The sequence below is a fragment of the Rhipicephalus sanguineus genome, chromosome 1 (genome assembly GCF_013339695.2).
Source record: "Rhipicephalus sanguineus isolate Rsan-2018 chromosome 1, BIME_Rsan_1.4, whole genome shotgun sequence".
NCBI lineage: Eukaryota > Metazoa > Arthropoda > Arachnida > Ixodida > Ixodidae > Rhipicephalus > Rhipicephalus sanguineus.
Genome location: NC_051176.1, coordinates 280,665,913 through 280,690,511, shown reverse-complemented (window position 1 = coordinate 280,690,511; position 24,599 = coordinate 280,665,913). Strand labels below are relative to the sequence as shown.

At 47.6% G+C, this 24,599-nt stretch overlaps 1 protein-coding gene across 1 annotated transcript in view; it reads right to left on the bottom strand.

Moving 5' to 3' along the window:
* Nucleotides 1–24,091, bottom strand: part of LOC119379108 (uncharacterized) — a 63,768-nt gene extending 39,677 nt beyond the window's left edge. The window contains exon 1 of the mRNA XM_037648287.2: nt 23,474–24,091. Coding sequence (XP_037504215.1) covers nt 23,474–23,980 — 507 coding nt within the window. The 5' untranslated portion in view covers nt 23,981–24,091. The remainder of the gene's footprint in view (nt 1–23,473) is intronic.
* Nucleotides 24,092–24,599: the final 508 nt, after the last annotated feature.

Sequence of the window (24,599 nt, the reverse complement as noted above, 5' to 3'; positions counted from 1 at the left end):
ATACTGGTTCCAAGAAGACGTAGGTCGCTGCCATCTAGCGGTCACTTATGGGCCACCGCCGCATGAACACAGCTTTGCAGTGAAGATGTGTCGCACGGAAGCACTTTAAAATGCGAGCATAAAAAGCCTTAAATCTTGCCGTGGGCACTCAAAAGTGGGTGAGCGACTGAGCGTCGTCTCCGTAGGGCAAAGGGTGCAAAAAATTTCATTTGTCCCTATCGGCGCCTATATGCCGAATGGAGGACTGTTACAAGTTGGGAGGAGGAGGTATTCGGTATTCGTGTGTGCACAGGCAGCGGTGCATCAAAAGTGCAAACGGAGATCTCGCGCCATCTATACTCGCATATTCATTGCGAATTGTAAACAGTGCTACTCATCGCAGAAAAGAATGGTTGCTCCGAAAGCCTTACCTTCAAAAGTTGGGTTGAAAGTTGAAATGTTACAACCGCTGCACAGCGGCAGTTTATTAGCGTAGAACTTCAACGAGCGATTAGTGCAGTCGACTTTTGTATTCTCCAAACGCCCCACTTGGGAAAAAAAGAGAAGATTTTCAAGGAAGGTCAGTGTTAGTCACCTTCCTTAAAAAGCTCGTTACTCTATTTAATCATATGTGGTGACATGCCGTGAAAAAAGGAGTTAAACGTGTAAATATGTCTTTTATTAGTCGACCATGGCAATGGTCGCAAGGCAAAAAGCTTATCATGTCGGCCATTATCTTGTTTATTTCCCGAAAATAGACGGGGCACATTCTAGGTTCTGAGAAAGAAAGCGCTTTGTTGTGCTTTGATTTTACCGACAAACATGCTCGTTTTACGTGTTGCGAGCTTATTTGTCAAATACAATACGCCTTTACCCATTTGGTGATGTATCCCAAGTCTATTGTGACGTCTATGTCTGTTTGCTTCCTTTGTGAAAGCATTCTGTACAGTACGGTCCACTGTTAAAGGGAACACTCGAATGAGCACCTTTCACTTTGCTGGCCCCCCAACTCCAAGTGAATGCGGAAACGTTGTTATTGCACGGTACTATAGTCTCTCAAAGGGAGTCGGAACTGCCAACCACTAGTAGTCTTATGCAAACCTAAGTCACTGTGCTGTTGGAAGAGAGCGGTATGCTGACATGCCCTGAACGCAAGTGTTCCCTTTAACAGCGGACCCGTCTGTACGTACTAGTAGAAACGGTCCAGTAAGGGTAAATGTATCCACCGCTTGCAATGAGTTCTTCTTTCAGCTACTCGAATAGCCGATAAACTTTGTCAATACAGACCTGGACACCTCAAATTTTCTGTAAATTTGTCACCATATAGCTGAGCCTGATAAACGTGATTGACGCCGTTGCCCTCTTGAATTTCTCAAGGAGCTTCACAGGCCTCTCAGGCATGCTCGCTGTAATGAATATCGGGCCCCTAGGTTTCCTTTATCGTTTACCACTACTCTGTTGTTGAATTTCCCGTAAGCTGTGGTTTATTCACGATGTTGCGGTCGAATATAAAGGCGTATTTGGAGCGAGCACTCGTTTTTAATGTAATGAACGGTTTCGCGTAATCCAACAAATTATGCAAGAAAACCACTCGCCGATGAACTCATTGCGCTGGTGGCCACGCTTGTGCGGTTCTAACGAGCTAGTCACGGTGCGACAGCATGATGAATATCAGGTGTGTAAAGCGAGGAACGCAGAGGATGGTCTGGTGGCTCGCAAGCGCGACAGTTGTCGAAAGAGCCTGTACTTACACTGCAAACAGCCGGATGCAGGTAAATGCAGGTGGCCGATAAGTTAAATCATAGGGTAAAGTTCATTTCTGTGATTATGTGTGTTTGGTAGATAGATAGATAGATAGATAGATAGATAGATAGATAGATAGATAGATAGATAGATAGATAGATAGATAGATAGATAGATAGATAGATAGATAGATAGATAGATAGATAGATAGATAGATAGATAGATAGATAGATAGATAGATAGATAGATAGATAGATAGATAGATAGATAGATAGATAGATAGATATTGGTATCGAGGAAGGCATTCATAGCGTTGGATAACACTCCTACAGTTAAACGTTGCCCACATACATGAATATACTATACAGGAATTCAGACGTGTGAGCAACCGTCTTTGTAGCGCAACTGGTAGTGCGACGTTAAGATGAAAAGTGGGCGTGTTGGTTTAGCATATTCTGAGGTCGCCTTATTTTTGTATGTATCTCCCTTACGTTTGTCGTTGTACACGCACCTTTCGCTTCAGAATATGGTTAGCGCAACGCGCGCTAAATGTGGACGTTGCGGGAGCGTAGGCTCTCACTTCCAGCAAGTTGTTTATTCGTCCACTTTCACTTACATTCAGCTTATCATTTGTGTACTTAGATCGTAACACAAACAATTTTCCCTATGTTTTCATTGGCTTCATTATCTGGTCGCTGCATATGCCAAGCAAAAGATGGGGCCACTCGGTTCCCCTTCTTCTCATTCATTGTACGTGTGTGTGAGAGAGAGCGAGAGAGTGAGATAGAAAATGTAGGCGCCATCACTAAGCATCGGAAAGGCATTTATCAGCGTGTAATTGCTTTGCGTGGTTCGGGAGATTTACAAGTGCAAGCCATTTTCTTAGAACGATTTGTCCTTGAAGTATGATGAAGAAATTTTGAAAATATAGTAGGCGCCGTATTAACGCCCCTACCTATACCGATCAAGGATAAGGATTTTCAAGCCGTCACTAGATTGGGATCACTGCTGAGTGCGTCATTTGTTTGCGTCTGCTCATTGGCCTGCGTCCAAGGCGTAGCAGAGAAGTTGTTGTTGTTGCTCTTGAAAAGCTTACTTAGAATTAATTAAAAAAATATTATGGAAGTGCATTTACAAGAGCGGGGAACGCAAAATAAGATAACGCCAATGCAAATATAGTCAACAATTCATGCATCGCGCATATAAATAGACCCGGGCATGATAGAGCGTATAGAGTAGTCTTTGGTGGGCGAATGTTTCGGTTACCATGTTCCCAGTGCTGGCATCCAACGCCTGCATGTCTTATGTAATACTAATCAAGTTTCATGAATGAATGTCAGCCTTAATCGGCAAATTCTCCTGTTTGGGGTTCCTGTATGCCCGTGTATACTGCTGCCGCCTGACCTGGACGATAACGGCGGTTACAAGGTAGCAGCCATGGATGCAGGCCGTCCTTCTTTCTAAACATTTGACGCCACGATTAACGGTATTATAAGAAGAAAACCCTCTCTTAGTATTGCGTCACATAAAAAAAAGCAACTAAACCTACTTGGTATTTCAGCGTCGATGGTCTCAAATTGATAAGGTCGGTGGATCCCACGCGTATGTGGGGGATCGATGATCAGTGAAATTTAGTGAAATGCTTTAATTCATTCACTTCCTTTATATCTCGACGCTGCGACTGTTGTCGACTTAACTTGCCGCTTGTCCTACTTGTCAATTCGGGCACGTCGCCAAAGGCCTGTTCCGAGGATTGGACTCTTAAGAATGCTCACATGCCTTTCAGTGCACATTCCCAGTAGCACTTGCCAAGTGGTTCAAATTTCACACTCGACAAGGGAGCAGTCGGTAGACACCCCGTCCTTCCGTCTCCTTTGCGGAATAACGGGTATCCGGAAAAAAGTGCATATCTCTTAATTGTCAGTAAGAAAGCATCCAAGCAAATAATGATGCTCGGCATACGCTTCGCCAAAAGGGCGAAAAAAAAACATCGTGTGATTATAGCAACCTAATTAGCTAAGATTCACAATTTAACGCTTCGTGTGTCAACGCTATAAGGATGCCGACGCCAATGAACGGGCCCGCTCAAAGCTGTTTACAGTGCCTGTTGCGTGGATGCACGCAACGTCTAAATATACGATACGCGGTTTGTGCCATATATATCGGCAGTGACCGGAATCGCCTCAGAATTTTATTTTTATTTTTTATTTTTTTTTTTCACGGAGCTCAGCGGTAGACATGGTGGTATCTCCGAGCGATCAGTTCTTTCTCAACTCGCGGATGTTGCGACGTGGATCAATATTCTCGTAACTCCGAATCAATTACTGGCAAGTGACCCGTGACTTCACGCCTGCGCATGCGTGCGTAACGCGCGTCTTCCGCGGAGTGCTCCCGCCGAACACGCCGCAAGCTCGGTATAAACTGCTGTAATGAAGCGCACGCAGTCGAAACAAAGGGCCACCGGAGCATGCCCGATCGGGAACAGCCCGGCGTCTAATGAGCTGCACGACCAACGGCACACCCGCGGGCGCACTGAGTTTCCTCGGGACGAACTGAAACAAAAACGGGGCCGCTTCAAGAACAGAAGTTCTCACGATAAGCATCTAGCGTGAGCGTGTCCTCCCTTGTTTTTGACCGGGCCTTCATGCCCAGCGCCATGTGTCCGCAGTTAGGTGCAGTGCAGCATATTTGTTGCTGGTCCGGTAGCAGCGTTGTTTCGGACAAAGAACCAAGGTGCTCGGCGAGGTTGAAAGACCGGCGCAAAAATTTGGACGACATGTAAAAGAAAGGGACGCGACGCGAGGTTGGCGAAACAAAAGAGCTCGCAGCTGTAGTCGAAATTTTCTTTTCTTTTCTTTTTCAGCAGCGATGTCTTGTATTCACTAAAATGTTATCATGATGGGACTGTTCGTAGCAGTGGATCCTATAGCCAGCCCCGCCACGGTGGTTATGGCGCTCGACTGCTGACCCGAAGTTCGCGGGAACGAATCCCGGCCGCGGCGGCTACATTTTCGATGGAGGCGGAAACGTTTGAGGCCCGTGCACTTAGATTTAGGTGCACGTTAAAGAACCCCAGGTGGTCGAAATTTCCGGAGCCCTCCACTACGGCGTCTCTCATAATAATATCGTGGTTTTGGGACGTTAAACCCCAGATATTATTATTATTATTATTATTCTATAGCCAGTTGTGAAGTCGGAGATATAATGAGGGAAGTCGGTCGACCGCTGGGAAACGCTCACGAGAGAAAGCGTTGTGGATTTGGTCCAGGTTTCAATGCGAATACTGTTCTTTGCGGCTGCAAAAAAGGTCAACAATATGCTTGCGTAGAGGCTTTCCACATTGGAATGTTTGCTTGCGGAAGCGGAGGCTATGTTTTCAGCGAAAAAAAAATAATAATAAAGGTGGGGTTGGGGGTGGATCGAGGGAAGCATATAGTACGGTTACAGCCAATATATACGTGTATTTTCGGTTTTATTTTTTTGACTGATATGAACAGATCACGGACTTACGTTCAGGCTGGTCTGCTTTTAACGCTTAAATATTCATGTCGACTTTAATAAAGTAATTTTTAGTGATTGCTTGTGTCCTGTGTCTTTCCTTCTTTCCAACGTGTAGGCTGTTTTCTAACCCCCTTCCCCTTCCTTTTTTTTAAAACCAACTCGTCCTTCGTTCACTTCTCGTGTGGAGGAACTGTGTCGCTTTGACGAAAGATGCCGTTTACATTGTTGAGACCGAAACAAACTTTGTTTGCAGGGTTCTGCAAACCAGCATTGGGTGTAAGGGCGCGTAAATTGCAAGTTGACGCGTTGACGCAGGATGACATAACACCCAAAATACGTCCAAAATACGTTAAAAGCAGTTACCACTTCATATTAGAAGGAATATAGAGGAGGTAAGGGTTCGCCACGTCCAACCGTATGTTATTGGACAGGTGGTCGAATGTACTGAACATGCAGGACCCTCACTATAGTATAACATAACGAAGGCACCGAAGTAGCCGCCTCCGAGGAGAACTGGAATGTGCCCGGAAGAGTCTTGAAGTTGTCGCAGAAGTCACGCGAGAAGCAACCAGACACCTAGCTTGAGCGCGTCATGTGCGGCACCGTTTGAGAACGCGTCATAATGCGTGTATGCTTAGATAGACGACAACTGATGTTGTACACGCTATGTCGCGCGTGTACAACATCACAATTCACAGCCGAACACCGACACGCGAATACTGTCTCGTCTGCAGCTAAAATGTGAGAACGCGCTGGCTCGCGCTCTTCGGTCGAATTGGATAAGACCCTTTCAGAGTCACGCAAGACGTTCGCAAAGCATTTATCACAGCCAGGTGGGCTTACTGATGGCACGCGCTTTAGAACAATCGCCACAGGAATTCCCAAGCCCGATCTTATCAGTCACGTTTGTTTGTCAGCGACTATAGATGAGCCGAGAGCTGGAGGTCGCAGTGATTACTGCTCGCTTAGATGAATCACCAGCCTGCGCGACGCAGGCCTTTGTCTCCGGTATAACGCGCATGCACCCCTTGTTTCGCACCAAGTAAGAGTGAGCTCGACAGCGAACGCCAACGTACCGAAGTGGACCACTCGCTGCGATTTTCTTACGCATGGCGCGACAGTCAGTCTGACCTGGTTCAGGGATAAAGGGCATGACGACTATATGCAAACAAGAGTCCAGTTATCGCTGATTAGCGGGCATGTATCACACATCCGACAGCGCTTACTAACGTTTGATTGCGCCCACCAGTAAGCACTTAACAACAGCCGCTTGGGCAAAAAGAAAAAGAAAAAAATATCACTCCAGCGTACAGCCGGACAGCAGCCGCTGTATATGTGCATGTATGTCTGGGGTTTTACGCGTCAAAACCAAAATATTACTACGGAACCCGGCTCATACCGTAACAAAATGATCATGAGACACGTCGTAGTGGAAGGCTCCGGAAATATCCGGTTGTTTTTTTTAACGTGCACTGACATCGCACAGCACACGGACCCCTAGCATTTCGCCTCCATCGAAATGCGACCGCCGCAGTCGGGATCGAACCCGCGACCTGCGGGTCAACAGCGGAGCACCGTAACCACTGTACCACCGCGACGGACGCCGCTGTATATCTATAAACAGCAGTAACATATGACATCATGTAGTTAGCGCGAGCTTGGAGATGAGTTAACTTCATGGACCTTCTCGGACTTGAAGAAGTATGCTGCTAGCGCCTTATCCGCTCCCTTAGAGAGCAAGAACAGGATCGGCCTGCACGGAAGCTCGTAGTAAAGGGTGAAACTACTCCATCGTGCATGGAGTGCAATCAAGTGGAGGCACTTGACCTGGCCATGCAAGCGCTTCTGTCCTTAAAGCAGGGGGCGTCTGAACAACGTGAGAAAAAGAGGGCTCAATCACGAGCGCGTTTGAACAGATAGTATTCCCAGAAGTCCGGTGGATAACGCACACGGAAGCACAGCGCATTTATCTGACCTTTTCGCGACAGCCATGGATTAAGTCATAAGTGGTGAAACACGTGACGTTGAAAGGGACGCCCAGGTGGCGCAATCGACAACGAGCTCTGCCAGACTAACACCGCCTGTTGTGACATCATGATCACCCCACGCGACCGCAAAGGCGCTTCTTGCGAAAGCTGCGACTTTTTGACTAGCCCCATATATGAGCGCGTAATTGTCATGCATGTGCTGTTTTTGGGTCTGTATGATTACTCAGCGCTAGACCACTTCTCTCTCTCTCTTGAGCAACGCGGTACGCGAGAAAATTGGCGATACATAGGGAAGCGTGAAAAGGGAGCTGACAATAATGTCGACGTAACCCACCTTGTCACTCGTACGCTTGCGGGCAAGTGAACTAAGTAACTTCACTTCCCACTTACGTACAAGCGAATGCGCACACATTTTCCGTTCTTGTGTGCTCCCCGACCCTGGGAAAAAAACGTAGAATCAACGTTGTCCGAACACGCGCGTTCCAGCCGTCGTTCTATTGCTGACATTCCTCGCTAAAAATTGACGGCATGTCGTCACGTCTAACTCTCCTTTTTTTTTTTAAGTTGAAACCCGTGCTTTCTACGAGACTCGATATCGTTGCGAAATATGACGGAGGCATTACCGCGCACATTTAACAACTACGAATATAAATAGACTATGGCCAAAATATATAGCAGAATGATTTGGTTGCACTTCATTGAAGGAGCGTTTGCGTATGCAGAAACTTCCGGTCAAAATCCGCTGCGCAATTCACGTTATCACTCGCACGGATTTTAATCAGCGAGGAACATGTAAACGAATAAAGTGCTGTATACAAAACGCTGATTTCCAGCCGCGTTCCAACTTCTTTCGTGTGCATTAACAGTGGTTAAGCTAAACAAACTTGCCATCTGCACAGTCCTCTTGTAATTTTTTGTGCAAATGAGGCGACATGCTCCAAGTAGCACATAAGGTGTCTCTGTTTCAGCTTGGTACTCCAGAACCACCGTGATACGCTCCTCTGGTATGCAGCTTCTGCAAGCCACCTATCTTTGTCCTGATATGAAGTAGACGCGTACATTAAGCTATTATATTAAACTTTGTTTTATTGTGGTTGACTGTCTCTAAAGCTGCTATGGGGGCTAGTTGGTTCGAATACATGGCTTGTTCGCGCTGGCGGGAACTGGACGATTTTGAAACGGAAAAAGACACACACACAGGGTGAAGCGCGTCATCCTCCATTCTATTGCTGACATTACGCGCTTCACCCTGTGTGTGTCTTTTCCCGTTTCAAAATCGTCCAGTTCCTGGCCGCGCGAACAAGCCATGACTGTCTTCCTATCTTTCGTAACGATAGCATTATCCAAGCATTATCCGCATGTTAGAGATTCACATTGCAAGTATTACTGCGGGAGTTTTGTGCTGTATAAGCGAGTGGTATGTATGTATGTATGTATGTATGTATGTATGTATGTATGTATGTATGTATGTATGTATGTATGTATGTATGTATGTATGTATGTATGTATGTATGTATGTATGTATGTATGTATCGCAAACTGCGATTCATTAAGAAAAACCGAGAAGGCGTCGGCGACCTTTACACTTTACATTTGGCTCTGTTGTCCGTGGTGCTTGCTTCCTTTATCGCCTGGAGTACTTAAATCAAAACAATCGTTTCTGCTTTCACAGGAAGCGTTTGGCCTGCAGAATGCTGTGATAAGAGTCATGCATCGCGTACCGCGTGAACCGGTGGGCGATCAGGTTACAAGCCGGCGCGTGCTTTCTCCGTCAGCTCATTCACCACTCACATGAGCCGCAAGCGCGTAAAGGCATGCGCATGAATGACTTCACACCCCTTTCGGAGTACACGCTATCGTTATTGTTTGTCTACGCGTCTATCTGGCGCCGAGTAAAGGTTTTTTTTATCTCCACGTGCGAGTCGCTTTTAATGAAGCTAACGCACGATTCTTGGCTGGAGTTCACATACAAATTTCGAAAAAACACTGATGCGCAAGATTGAGATTAAGGCCTTTCTTTTCGTAGAAAGGCTGTGCTTATGTTTTCTTCTAGCGTTAGCGTCTGAGTTTTTTTTTTTTTTACTCGCTATGAAGACGACGATAGGAGACAAAACGACAGGACAAATTTGCTCAAACTAGAGCTGACGCAAGCGAAATAATTGATTAACAGGGTTTTTCGTTAATTAGGTGTTTTCTGGCTCTAATGAATCCCGAAAATTGTTTCTCCCAAAGTGCATAACTGAGCGTTTATTTTTTTTTAATTTTTGAGTCGCGATCTTTCATTATTATTATTATTATTATTATTATTATTATTATTATTATTATTATTATTATTATTATTATTATTATTATTATTATTATTATTATTATTATTATTATTATTATTATTATTATTATTATTATTATTATTATTATTATTATTATTAATGTTATTATTATACTTCCCATTACTCGCTGCTCATATATACAGTGTGCTATTTGGATTACAAGGTCGATATTTTATGAGCATGTATTCAAAATGTCGCCATTTGTTTTAACGTGATAGCGTTAAAGACCTCGTTTTGCAGACATTCCGGTATCGGTGTCGGCGTCGTTGGTTGTCAGCGAAAAATCAGCGTTGTCCGTGATCGAAAAATCGAGAAAGTTGTAAATAAAATAAATAATAAAAATCTTCGGTTCGAGTGAGAATCGAACGCAGGCCTTCTGCGTGGCAAGGAGGTGTTTTGCCCTAGAGCCACGACATCGCTTGAAACTGCTTCGGAAGAAAACACTATATGAATGCCATGTAGTTGGAGCACTCTTCTTAAATCATGTAATATTGCGTGGGAGAAGCGCACAATCGCGCCAGGCGTCAAAACATGTGAATAGCGCAACGAGTGGGTGTTTTGAAGGCCCACCCGTTACAAAGCGCTCGGACATATTTAATCATCAGCAGCAGCAAAAACATCAACAAAGTGAGCAGCTGCGTAGGTTCGTGTGTTGCCTTACGGACGCGTAGTGGTCTCTTCGCTGACTTGCAAAGGAAAAATTATGGGGTATAGGGGGGCACTGCGCAACTGTACTTGCAGTAGGCATTCTAGTATAGTTTGAAATGGCCAATGTTACGCGCGCAGACGTTCGTTTCCTTGCGGCACGGCTGAGGCATGCACCGAGAACCGAAGCTAGGCTAGCAATTGAGAAGGCGATGCACACGGGGCCCGAATACGCTATCGCGTTCGCTCTTGAAGGCGAAGTTCAAGTGTCCTATAAGTTTTAGGGGCGAAGCTCCTTAGGGTGTGGGTCGTTCCCTCCTCTGTAGTAGTAGTATGTAGTCACCTCGCCCGATCGGCAACGGGCGAGATGGATCGGCAACGGGCGAGCGCCGATCGGTTAAGCCCCCCCCCCCCCTCTCTCGCCTCGCGACGCCGACGCTCCGCGCGCTCGCTGCGTTGCAGATGCGTGCTCTGGTTTTGGCACGCGTAAAACCCCAGATCTTACTATTACAATTATATTTGCCAGAATAACAACCAACTCACCTGTCACTTCAAGAAGTATTTCGAAGCTGCGCGCTTAAATAAATGCTTGGCAGTTTGGTCGCATATTCAGCTTAAGGCGGTATTGGAAAGCCGTTAAAAAACAGCGTTATTGAATGGATTTGCGTGGCGGAGCGTGACTAGCACATACATACATACATACATACATACATACATACATACATACATACATACATATGTGTGTGAAAGTGTGTGTGTGTGTGTGTGTGTGTGTGTGTGTGTGTGTGTGTGTGTGTGTGTGTGTGTGTGTGTGTGTGTGTGTGTGTGTGTGTGTGTGTGTGTGTGTGTGTGTGTGTGTGTGTGTGTGTGTGTGTTGAAGACGACATTACGAAAACAATTTCTTCAACATTATCCTTACTACAGGGACATGCATTCTGACGTGAATGCAATTTCATTCGAGGACGCGAACGAAAAATCGGACCGTATATTCACATCCTCATCTACCGGCATACCCCACCCGTCTTTCTCTTGGGGCGCTATATGGAGCAAGCATCCGCTCGCGCCGGTGGCGGAAATTCCCGCTGATGTCAGTGATATGATTCGGTGGCTACAGAGTTTGCACGCGATGCCCGTCAGCGATATACAGACAAGCGATTATAGACACGCCTGACGGTCGCGCGCATTGCTGCGTTCACAGTGCCAGTCGAGTCGCGGCCTTAAGTATAGCACCACCCTTCCGCGCCCTTAACGTTTCGCAAGCAACGGTTAACTAGACCGTGAACTATCGGCCAGCCGCGCCGCTCATCGAGTTTCTCAGCGCCACTGTTTGTCCGTTCGGCTCGCAAGCGCCGAGACTGGCAATCGCGGGAGCACGCCGCGGTGGACGCTCCCTTCTCGGCATTCAAATCGCGGCGCCTAATTACGCGACGACTTGGGCAGGACACCCATAGCGGCTCTATGCGGCGCCGCCCTCGCGTAATGACGCGAAGCGTCATGAGTGTATGTACCTGGATGCGGTTCATGCGATATGTATATGCGCGACGCACGTGACTAAATTTGGACACGCTCGCACCGCAGTGAGGCGCGAGCTCGAAACAAAGGGGAACGAGGAAATCCGCCGCCGGGGCCCCGCGCCGGAATCGAGGAAGCGCGCGAGACTGTTGCAGGCAGCCCCCTTTTGTTTTCCCCTTCCTTTTATTTTCCGCCCGGCAACACCTCGATATCGATATCGGGCGCACAGAGGCGCGTCCAGGCGCTTCTCTTTTTTTCCTGCACCGAGCGCGTGGCTATATGGCGCTGCAGCGCGTGTATGCAACTGACACTCGCATCTCCCGCACAGAACGGAGCCCCGAGGCGCAGATGCAGCGCGTTGCGCCGTGAATGGGGCCACTTCGAAGCGCGCCGATTAATGATCGGCCGCGCAGACCCGCATACAGCAGGCGATCACTCACCGCTCATTGCCGTCGCTGCTCTAATTACGAGGGCGCCGCTACCGAGACACCACTGTGTATAGAGCGGCTCTCTATATATACATGTATATAGTATGCGTAACCCACTAAGGAGACTCCGAGGAAACATAACGTCTCCATTTTGCCCGTTCCGTCTTTGCGTCCACTTCGAAAACTGGACGCCGCATACAAGGCATGAAGATGGCTTAGGGGGACTAATGCCTGACTGCGGCTGTTTCGTACGTGTATAAAATGTGCCTGATTACCGGACACGGCCGTCGCATCCACTGTAGTTGATGCACGACACTCGAGCGAACTACTTTCGGAGCGACGCTACGGCACGGCAACATGACGGACAACGTGCGGGGCCCTCGTCCAGACATCTTATTCATGGCTGCAAAAATCAGCATTTGCGGGTCTCCTACGGGTGAATGCCACTAATTCAGCATTTTCTACGACGAGCCAATAACACTCGTGTACAATTAAGAGTTAGTTACTTGCTCGCCGATTCAACCACAACAGAAGCTTAAAAAAAAAGAGAAAGAACAGAGGGAACTTGTCATGTTGGTGAACTACAGACGCTATTGTCGACACGGCTTTTTATTCGCAATTTTGTTATAGTGTGTTTCCTCTACATTTCGAGAGTATTCTGTACCGACAGCGGCTGAATATAAAGCAGCGTATTCCAGTCGATTTTCCGACCCCGACCGCTACTCTTTCGCGAATAAGAAAATTTTCCTCTCCGAATGAAAATTAATCGCCTTTGTCGACCAGAACAGCTCCTAACCAACCCGCAAGGATCGAGAAAAAGAAAGAACGAAAAAAAAGGAGAGCCACTTCAGAAAATACCGCGAGACACCAAACAGTACAGCCACTGCGTGCTCGTCGCCAACTGCATACGAAGTGTGTCGCTTGGACCGACACTTCTCGGACGTCTCGAGGCGGGGTCATCGGGCGAAGCACCGCGGCCGCGACCTTCGACGCGAGTGGCAGCGCGCGCTGCATGGCAAACAGTCGCCCGTGGCGTCGCTGTGCCAACTGGAGCCGAAAGGTGCAACGGATCGCGGAAGACAACCGCGCCTCGACCCCGCAGCCGCAGGTGGCCGCGCGTGCTTCGTCGTCGGTGCCTCCCGAGCGCGGAAGTCACGGCGTACGGCATCATGAGTCCCCAGGAGAAACGGTGATACACACGAGCACCAGAGCACCACTCAACCATCATCGCCGCGCAATACAAACGAGGCCGTACATTCACGGGGAGTATAATGACCGGCGTGAGCGAGCGCACGCTTTCGCGAGTGCCACTTGTGTCAGCGTGCCCGTCCTGCCGCCGAGCTCAAGCTCCTTCAGCTCAACGTATGCTGCAGCGGCCTCGTTTTCTTTCATTATGAATATCGCGAAGGAAAGAAAAGCTGTTTTTTCTGTACCTCAAAATGTTAATTATTTTAGTTGGCACAACCTACTGCCTAATAAGACCAGCCTTGGACTTAGTGAAACAGCGAAATGAAGCGGAGGAGGGAGGGGGGAGATATCAATTCCACGAACACCAGGTGTCGAACGTGAAATTTAGCGGAAGTACCAAATATGTAAATATGCTATCTTTCCGCTAGCGAACCTGAATATTTATGCATGTCGCAGAATGAATTTGAGCGAGACATAAGGAAAAAGAGCAAAAACAAAACAAAAAAGAAACACGACACACACGAAGATACAAGAGGGCGCTAAAATTCCAGCTGTTTATTAAATGCGAAGCATTTCTTAGCGAACATTTGGCCGTTTGAGCGTTTCTATCTACGTATAGATATATCTGCCGCCTACGTCTGGGTCTCGTGATCGCCCCCTTAACTGGCGTAGACCAAAAGTGGCATGGAAGGGTAAGAGGATTTGACGAATATGACTGCCGGGTGATGACATGAATAACGTGAAAATCCTGTCGCTTACGTCGTCAAACCCTTTCCTCCAGACACGCGTGGCACATACCCGTTTACCACGGGCCGCTGTGTACGGGTATGCACCACAGGTGATTTACAGTTTATATCTACCCACCCAGGAACGCCGAGAACAGACATTGGTAATTGAAATAAGAGAGCGTTCAGAAAAACCGACATCGGCAGCGCTGACCCGACGAATGTAAAGAATAAAAATTAGGATCCCAGCAGGAATCCAACCCAAGCATTCTGCGTGGCAATCAGGTATTCTACAGCAGAGCCAGGCCAGGTCTATAAACTGGTTTGGAAAAACAGCCTACGCAGGCGTAATGCCGGTGCAACGTCAATTGTGGTTGTGGTGCTGACTATCAAATTTTACAGAAAAAGCAATAAACACTACATGTGTACTCCTACGATACAGACGTCATATGAGATTAACGTCTGTGGTTCCAGTGTTGGCTCCGCTTTTATATCAGTCTAATAAACATTACAATTGTCTTCGTATGATTCAGCAAGCTATAGTGAAACATTGCTCGACCCCGGAGGAATACGTTAACGAAAGTTACGTATGATATTCACATAGATTGCACCGTAAAGTGCACTTAGTTTCGATAATATACTGACGTATGCACTCTAACGTGAAGGCTGACGTTACGTCGCACCATAAGTTACCCTTTAAACGCCAGTGTTGTCGACTTGCCTGCTAAGCCCATGAGGTGCACAGAGCTACTACACTTACAAAAACACGTCTGTCCACCTCGTAACGGTTGGCTCAAGGACATAAAATACAGCATAGAAGTACTCGCTGACTGCTTCGCATGAAACCGATTTCCACAACGCGTGGGGTCTGCCGAATTTTTCCGTGACCTTCTATTTGGTTCATTCGCACACATTGAATGACACAACTCACCTTGCACCTGCTCCTAAACCATAATACGTCATCCCCTATCCGGACAAACATATACAGCGATCTTACACACATGTGTCCCAGTTATGATATTGCTTCAGCCCCGCTTATTTTACGTGTGAGCTGATTTCGATCACGCCAATGACCATGTACCTGCTCAGATTTGGAATGGAACCAAGCCAGTGAGAAGCCAGAACACCTCCACTGATAGTTTGTTTTTTACATTGTAGCTGTGCTCGCGTAATCTCGTTTGACCAACAGAATACTTGCCGCATGAGAACGGAAACACACAGCACAAACAATGTGCAAATCTAACGTCACGCTTTTTTTTCCTTAGATCGGAAAACCACTTTCGCCGACGATGTGACGAAGTTCCCCGAGGTTGCGAGGTGCAGAAAATATTACGCGAACGTCCGCTCGCTGAAATTGCGTATCTTGATATAAGAGCACGTGTAGCATGAATTGTGAGTCATATATATATATATATATATATATATATATATATATATATATATATATATATATATATATATATATATATATATATATATATATATATATATATATATATATATATACGGTGAGCATCGGCAGCGATGGTCACCGGCGCACATTTGAATAAATTGAGCAAGGCGTATAAAAAATTTGACGAGGGCTAGCTTGAAACGCGTGGCCTAAAACTCCACCGAGCGCTTTTGGAGAACCTCAGCCGGCGTCGCTTCTTTTTCTTCACCTACATTGTTTCTGGTAAAAAGTAACCGTGAATGTCATTCTCAACGGTACGCCCGATTTACACTTTAAGTAATGCTGAAACGGCGTCACGAAGGAGACAAAAGAAAGCAAGTTCGCGACACTGACATTCGAGTCGTAGCCGAGAAAACGACACTGACGTCGAGAGACACAGAGCTTCGCCTCTCACGCAGAACGTACAAGCGTGCAACTTTCGCGTAGGGCTGCGCACGCCGGCGCAACGTTAAGCTGCGTTGAGATTCGAGTCGCCGCCACGAGCTGCACCTCGAGGCCCCAGTGTAGCTCGACGGGGCGCAAGTCACGCACGCAGCCGTCGTGGACCTTTCTTTTTCTTGCCTTATCGTGCGCCATCCTTTCACGGTACCTTCAACGTCTGACATAAACGACGCAACATCTGACTGCCGGATCTTATAGTGGCCTTTAAGTGCGTGCCGGTATTGATAACACCAGCTAAAGAGAAAACTCTGAACTCATTTGATCAGTAGTCGTGCCAGGCTGGCGGTTATATATAAAGGAACACACGAGTCACGCGCTAACAGTTCGTGTTACAGAGCTGCGCGCGGAAGATAGCCTTTCCTGCAGTGTTCAGCGCGCTTAGGAGGACATGTGCGGGCGGCTCTGACGAACGATGAACCGAACAGGAACATAGAACGTGGATGCCATGTCGTCACGGCGCACCGGACATTGTCAGCAAGTGTGTTTGAATTGGCTAGAGCAGCTTCTAGCGCATACGCGATCTAGTACCACCGAGTTTGTTTTTCACGCGAGAAGACTCGCGCGAACAATTTTGCTCGAGAGAAATATGCTTATTCATAGAGTGCCGTGTGATGTATTAGACTGACGGTGGTCTTCCCAGATGTACAATTAAATTCTTCTGCTTTATACGTGCCAAAGCCACGCTGTGTTTATGAGACACTCCGTAGTGATGGACTGCGGATTAATATTTGATCGCCTGGAGTTATTTAATGTGGATCTAAAAAAAGTCACAGTTTCACCGCAAGGGCGAAGCAATGAATGCGACAGCAAGAAATTGGAATATCACTCGGAGAACGACAAGCAGCTGGATACTTGTGGCGCGCCGCAGAAGCACAAAGAAGGACGCCCGAAATGAACGCACAGGTACACAGGACAAGCCTGAACTAACAACCGTCACAGTCGTTACATCTTTGTGCTTGAGCAACGCTCTGCAAGTGTCAACAATCTTTGTTTGTTTCTTTCCTCAGAATTATGGCACATACCCACTCTGGGGGATTGACCAAGACTGCGTGTCGAGAATGGAGAATCAGACGCCCTTAGATATTTCTTTTTCTTTTAAACTGTGGCGCGCGAAGTGACCCCTCTGCCCCTCCTGCCACACGGGGGCGTCTGACGCAAGGTGTGCCCGGTGTTCTTTCTTTTTTTTTTTTCGTTCCACATCACGAGTGGGTACATAAAGGAGCCACTTTGTCGTGCGTGTCTCAAGGGCAGTTTTCAAATTGAAAGAAAATATAGGAGCTTTGCGTGATAGAAAACATGCTCAAGCTCCCCTGGTGAATATAAATAGCTCGCCGTTATTTCGCCGGCGCATACGTGGCATGTGGTTGAGTTGTCTGATGCAGCGCTCTGGGGAGCGAGTGGTCGCTGTTTCGAATCCCCGGTCGGGTACTTCAGAATGTTTTTCTTCTTTATTTTTGCCTTTATATATATATATATATATATATATATATATATATATATATATATATATATATATATATATATATATATATATATATCCAGGACGGCGACGGCAAAAATCCGCCGAGGTTGTCCATATAATTGCTATCATCGCAATAATATAGGAGCATCGATGTTCTTGCACTTTGTCCCCGTCGATATGCGGCCGCCTTGGCCCTGAATGGATCTCGCGCCTACTAGTTGAGCAGTGCAACGCACTGCCTGCTGTATAAGCTGCCACGGCGGTTTCTTCTCAAATCGCGAGATACATCCTGAGGGGCTGCCCCTTCCAGGGTGGTGTGGCTGTAATCACGCAATAAATGAAAACTTATGCTTACTTCTAACAGGCAGAAAGACAGCAGAGTGGATCAGAGAACAAACAGGGGTAGTGATGTCCCAGTAGATAATAAGAGAAAAAAAACGGACCTGGGCAGAGCACGTAACGAGAAGGTCAGATACCGGTGTCAATTAGGGCGTCGAAATGGGTACCAAGAATGGAAAGCGCATCTGCGGATGGCAAAGGATTAGGTGAAGCGACGAAATTAAGAAATCTGCAGGCATAAAATGGAATCTTCTCGCGCAGGGCAGAGTGAGTTGGCGATCATTGCGGAGAGGCCTTCTTCCTTCAGTGGACATAAGATAGGCTGACGACGATGATGGTGCTTAAAATTCTGTTCTATTCTTTCTTTCTTTGACTGCATGTGGTATTTCACAAACTTTGTTATTGCTTTAATTAACACTGCACTTCTGACCATCGCCTTCGTACTTCTGGTGACTTCCGAAATCACGTGACCGCTTTGCGCACGCTCCACTTACTGCGTATTGAGTGAGTCCCGTTTGTTAACCGTCCACACCTTTCACTACGTACTACAGTCACCATAAGTAACACTCAACATACTTTACGCGCAGCGCACATTGTGCCGTTAAGTTTCTGAGCTCTTCACCGCAAGCAGCTTGAATGTGATGAGTTAGTGACAATCAGGTTTGGTTCCGCTTTTTATATACCACCATATAGTTACTTATTGAATATCAACGCCTACCAATTCTGTTGTATCGGTCTCGGTCACGCGTACTCTCGCCCGAAGAGTGAAGAAACCCGCCGGAAGGAGGCTTTTCCGCGCAGCGTTCGTTAACGTGGAGGAGCCGTGTTTCACGAACGCTCGTATAGGTCTGCATCGCACAATAAGCCTTCTTTAAAACCGCCACTGCCGGTTAGTTTGCTTACAAGGTATAATTAGATGCAAAAGGGTCGTATTGCCACGCCACCTAATGCCGAGGGCGAGTTGCACGCACAAGAACACGTGCGGCGACCGTGGTCCCTCTGACGTTGTAAACGTCGCGCGAGTCACGCGAGATGTTCGTGCGGCGAGCGTGCCCGGTTTTTGTCGAACGAAGGGCGACCTCTCAGCTGGCGTCCCCGTGCAGCCCGAAAATCACGCGTGCCGGCGGTGTCACGTCGCGGATTCTTTGGCTGCCGACCTCCAGGACGACAGGAATAACAGGCGGTCAACACAGGAGCGCATGCAAGCGCAACGGGTAACATGAGCGCATGCGCTACGCGGCATGTGACGTCATTCGTACGGAAAAACGGCTCCAGTGATGCGTGGAGCTAGCTGCTGTGATAGACGCAGAGTGGCGTTGTTATTGCAGGCATTTCTTACATGCTTTAGTGCGTTGTTACGGATTGAAAGAAATTGAAAAGTTGCGCTGCGAAAAAAAGGGGGAGGTGGGGACGACCTTAGCGCGGCGCATGACCGATCGCTACATAAGATAACCACGACGTTGCTTCGTAAGCCCAATCAATATGCTAATAGTCTAATCACGCCTTTATTTTATCAGCTTTCTGTATGAACGGGCGAAGTATGCGACACTGAGTTGCATATCTAACGCGTTTACACAAAAGTTGACGACAGCAGGTGTGTCATATATAGTGTCCATGAGTGAAGATGACTGATTAGCACGTGTTCGACAAAGAATAATGAGTAAAAGTGAAGGAAGCAAGTAATGGGGAGCCTCAAATAAGGATCGAAACATTGACGCTACACTTTTGTCTGTGTCTGGAAGCCGAGCTTTTATGTCCACCAACTAGCCTGACTTTCAGTCGTTGATATTGGTAGATAAGCGGCCAGCTGATTGGAGCACGACGATATAGCAGTAAACTGCGATAGGGCTCATCACGGGAACTATCACCCGTTCACTTTGGCAAACGTATACCAGAGCGGGTACGTTTTTTTTGTTTTTTTTTGCGCAAAGTTAATGTAATTTGCTCACAAATAGTCCAGAATCCCTGCTTCTATTACTGTTGTATCATCCCGTGACCTGCACACTGCTATGAAATTGTTCAATTGTGTGTAATGCCTGATTTCACCGACTATAGAAACAGCCTATCACGTCGTTTATAGAGTGCAAAGAAACGGCTTTTGCAGCCAGAACCAAGACGATGTAGGCACGGCGCACAATACAATGCCGAAATGACCATCACACAAACAGAAGCACTTGTCATTATACAACTACGTCATCTCGTTAGTTTCGACTAGAGCCTTCACACAGCGCCCATACAAGGCTCGCACGTGACCTCACGACGTGCCTCCGTCGAAGCGATGGCCACAATGGTGAAACAGCTGTTGCTTTGTTTTGCTTCGTTCTGTACAGTGCCACTCACATATTGATTAGCTTGAAGTGTTTGTGGAGTTTTCGTGACTCTCTGGGCGCAATGTCGCCCGCTCAAAACGGCATATTACGCTAAGTAATATCAGTGCGCTCTCGATGCGAATAGCATGTGCATATGCGTTACGGTGTGGACCCGTATGCATGCTGCGACCGGGCGCCGACACGTCCAACGTGAATGCTCTACCTCAAGTGGCGCACGGGACATTTTCAACTACCGCGTACTCTAGGTGTTCGTGACCCCGCAGGAGATGAAAGCGTTGAAGTCCCTTGCGAAAGCTAAAAACCAGGCTCTTTTTTTTTTTTTCGTGCGACTTTGGAAGGCTGGTCTGCCACTGAGTCGCCACTCCCGGTGACAATTTAAACTCCGTGACTGCCGCTCCATGAACCGCGGCTTTCTGCAGGCGCAGTCTTTTCACGCGATCGTAGCGCGCAGGGCATTTATGACGCGCGCTGTATCCCAGCAGAAGCGTCGGCGCCGAATCGGTATTCGTATCGTCCCAATGCTGCTCAGATGGCCTGCCTACGAATGCGATTTGTGCCCTTCTTTCGTCGAGTCCCAGCATTTTAATCATTAAAAAAATGTTTTCGAGCTCGCGTGATACGAAGTGAAAGCCGCACGCTCGGATATCGGCCCGGTCGGAGATCGGTGCGCTTGATACGTGTCAGCCACAAAGTGAGCCGCTTCGCGCTTAGCGTCTTCGTGCTGTCGCGCTGATTGTGCACGACCTTTGGTAGGCGGAAGAGATTTGTGTTCACCGACTCCTGTCTCTCCGTCGTTCTACTGAGGTTCGAGAACTACAGAACCACAGCGCACACCACCATGGCTAGAGCGATCGCAGAAACGCATCCGCACGTTCACTGCCCGGGTGGGGTTCATCATGATGGCAAATAACTCCGGGCTGTGACGTGAGTGCCATAGATCGAAAGATCCTTTACTTATACGAGCACTGGTACTGTCCTCACAAACATCTTTTACGTAATCTTACCGTTGTGTGGCTTACTGATGTATACGCCAGTGTGTTAAAAAGAAGAAACTAGGATGGTGTACAGGGTCGACCACATCTAAGCTGAACACCTCATTAGTATTCAAACCGATAAAACTAGAACGTTTCTTATACTTCACGAGTGCAATGCCCGTTATAGAACGTCTAATCATGGTGTCGACAAACACCGTAATGATTTTCCGAATTATGTATTAAACAACAGCTTCAATGAGGTCTTGAATACTAATGAGGTGTTCAGCTTAGATGTGGTCGACCCTGTACAAGAAATAGGCGAAAAGCCTACGAATTTCTTTTCTGGTAAGGCGAATGTTTCACATTTTTCAAGTCGTATATTGTACGTGTTGCGGATTCGTTATGTTCGGAAACTTTGGACCCTATATGCTCTATATTCGACACGTCTAAGAGCTAAGGAGTAACCGGCGCCTTATTTGAGCGCCAACATCTCCTTACATCATGTAAAAAAAAAAGGCTCTCGGAAAACGAAATTAACGCGAAAAAAGGGCGCCTATAAAGTCAACCTTATCAGTCAGCCTTTCGTCACGTTGCCATTAACGCAGCCCCGCAAAGCACCGTTTTTTGTGTTTTTTTTTCTGTTCTTTTTGGCGACGGCAAGTTCAATGCTTTCGAACAACCGCCACGGTAAACATGGTGCGGCGCAGGTGAAACACATGACGGAATGACGATGCAGATTTAGTGCGCTATACCGGCACCAAGACCGCTCACGCTGAAGTAAGCCGCAGTGCACCACCTCAGGAGAGTTGTCACGGCAAGGTTCCAAGGCGGCAATAGTGACGTTATAGGGGAGTTCTTTCCGCGAAAGTTACGCTTTCTTCGAATGTGAATTATCTGTTTGCGTCGCCCGTACGAGAACTTCACTATAGATTTCTGTAGGAAAATTGTAGCACAAAACAACACAAGGACCGACAAAGAACACGGGACTGGCGCTTTGTCGGTCCATGTGTTGTTTTGCGCTACAATTTTCCTACTGAAGTCATGAACCAACTGGCCCAAGAAAACGTTTTGATTATGGATTTCTCCCCCTCAGCTAGATCATTTCGAAGACTGGCTATAAGCGCTCCAAGCTGCTCATTTGCTTAAGCCAGCTTAGATTAAGAATTAAACAGTTATTTAACGTAACTTGGTAATTGTGCATTACACTGCGCAAATTACTGTTTATCTAGAGGCTGCCAGTCTTGGCACTCTAATGACAATAATAATGTCAGCGTGGTTCGTAAACGTCTAGTTTGCGATGTTTGGCGCAGCTAAAAAAAAATTTGAAAAGTCGAATCCTAAACTATACAAACTTACGGTCTTTGTTTGCTATATCTTGAAGTTTAGGTGAATGCACTGATTGAAACGGAAAAATACTTAGGGCCAAGGAATTGCTCACTCGCTCATGCACGTTTCACTGCATATAACCTTAACTTTGCACGCAAATGTAACGGTTTTAAAACGTGACCTGTCCTCCTTTAAGATAAAAAAAAGGTAGTAAAGTGCTTTAAGTACAAGGCACCACAGAAAACTCTTCGGAAGCGCTCCTGCCTTTACTTCGGACCTTTGTATTCAACAAATCTCGAGGGTCGTAGCGCAATCACACCACGCTCGGAATGTAAAAATGAACAATACCCAGTCGAACTTCGTGTAGTGACATTTGATGTGACGCTTTAGCTTGATCGGATGATGCGGAAAGCTTGGCACTCAATAATTGAGGAAGAATGTTAAGTATAGGATCACCGATACGCCATGTTATTGGCTAAGTGCATTACCGAAATCCGTTAGACTCTCAGCAAAATGTGAAAGTTTCCTGGCACTTACCAGAATTACAGACACTTACAGTCCCACTTACAGACGCTTTAGCAGCTGACGTACACGGGATAAGTGTTCGACATATTCTCTGATAAGTTTATCAAGTGTTTAAGTACAATGTTTTAAACCTGCTGTGGCACAAGCCGCAGTGCCGTCAACGACGGAACACACAAAAGGACAGAGTACATAATTCAGGCAGCAGCGCAAAGAATCACACGGACGGCGAAATCTCAAGATGGGACACAGCGCAGTGTCCCGTCTTACGTACTCTTTCACCGTCCATGCGATTCTTTGCGCTACTGCGTGAATTATGACAGTACATAACGCTTGCGTCGAATGCTGATTAACGTCAATAAAGATTAGCACAAAAACACGTCCCACATCTATTCTGCATCGCATCCCGCATCCTGATCACTCGCACACGAGGTGTAAATAACCTGGCCCCTGAGACACCGGACACTTAGTACGTCCACACTAGCATACTGTATACTGTGTGGGCGTAGCGCGGGGGGCCCAGCGCCAGAGAAAGCGCGGGTTGGTGCTGAGCCCCTCGGCGACAGCATGCACGGCGGTGCAGGACGCACCTTGAGAAGCTTCTTGCAAGAGGTGATCATCTGGGGTGGTCCGAGCCACGGCGAGGCTCCGTCGCGGTCGGCGTCGTGCTGCTGCGCGAAGAGGCGCACCATCTGGAGCACGAGGGCGTCGGGCTTGAGCGCCTGCAGCGCGGTCGCGGGTTCCTCCAGGAAGGCGGCGCGCGCGTACAGGGCCTCGAGGGGCGGCAGAGACGCGGGCAGCTGCTCGAGCAGCACCTCGACCGGCAGTTCAGCCACCAGCGCGCGGAAGGCGGCCGGCGCGAGGCGCGAGAGCAGCGCGGCAGCCTCGCGGTGCTGCTGCCGCTCGCAGAGCAACAGCACGCGGCGTAGCGCCGCGCCTCCGCCCATGTCGCTCAGGCTGGCCGACGGGCCACCACGCTGATCGTCGACGTCGGAGAAGCCCTGGAGCCAGTGCGAGTCTCGCCAGGTGAGCTTCTGCACGTTGCGCCGCTGGGCGCCCGCGGACCGCTCGGGCCGGATGCGCCTGCCGCTGCTCATGGCCGCGCAGCCACTGGCGAGTGAGCAGACGCCGAGGGTCAGGCTGCCGCTCTCTCGCCTACTGACACACTGAGCCAGAAAACGGGTTCGGTCCACCCGCCGACGGCCGTCCGAAAGTGGCGGCCGCACCCAGCACCATCCCCGCCGAACGAAGAGGAGGAAGGGCTCTGACCGCGAGGAGTGAACCGCTGTCGGGAACTCACCTCTCGTTCTTTTTGGCACCTAATAAAAGAGAACAGAGCGTCTGCGATCGATTTTTTTTCGTATCCAGTTGAGTGATTCCGCACCACACCGTAAGCTAAACCCGTACATCCACCCACCCGATTTCAATCAATCAATCAATCAATCAATCAATCAATCAATCAATCAATCAATCAATCAATCAATCAATCAATCAATCAATCAATCAATCAATCAATCAATCAATCAATCAATCAATCGCTTTTCCTCTGCTGCTGTAGTGTACACCTCCTTAGGTAGACACCTCGATGTTCGATGTCAGAAAACTGTGTCAGTTATATATTAATTACGTATAATATAGCGCAGATTACGCCTTACGGCTGAAATTAAAGAAAGCGAGGCCATTCGAATATCAATCGATAAACATGATTTTTTTTAA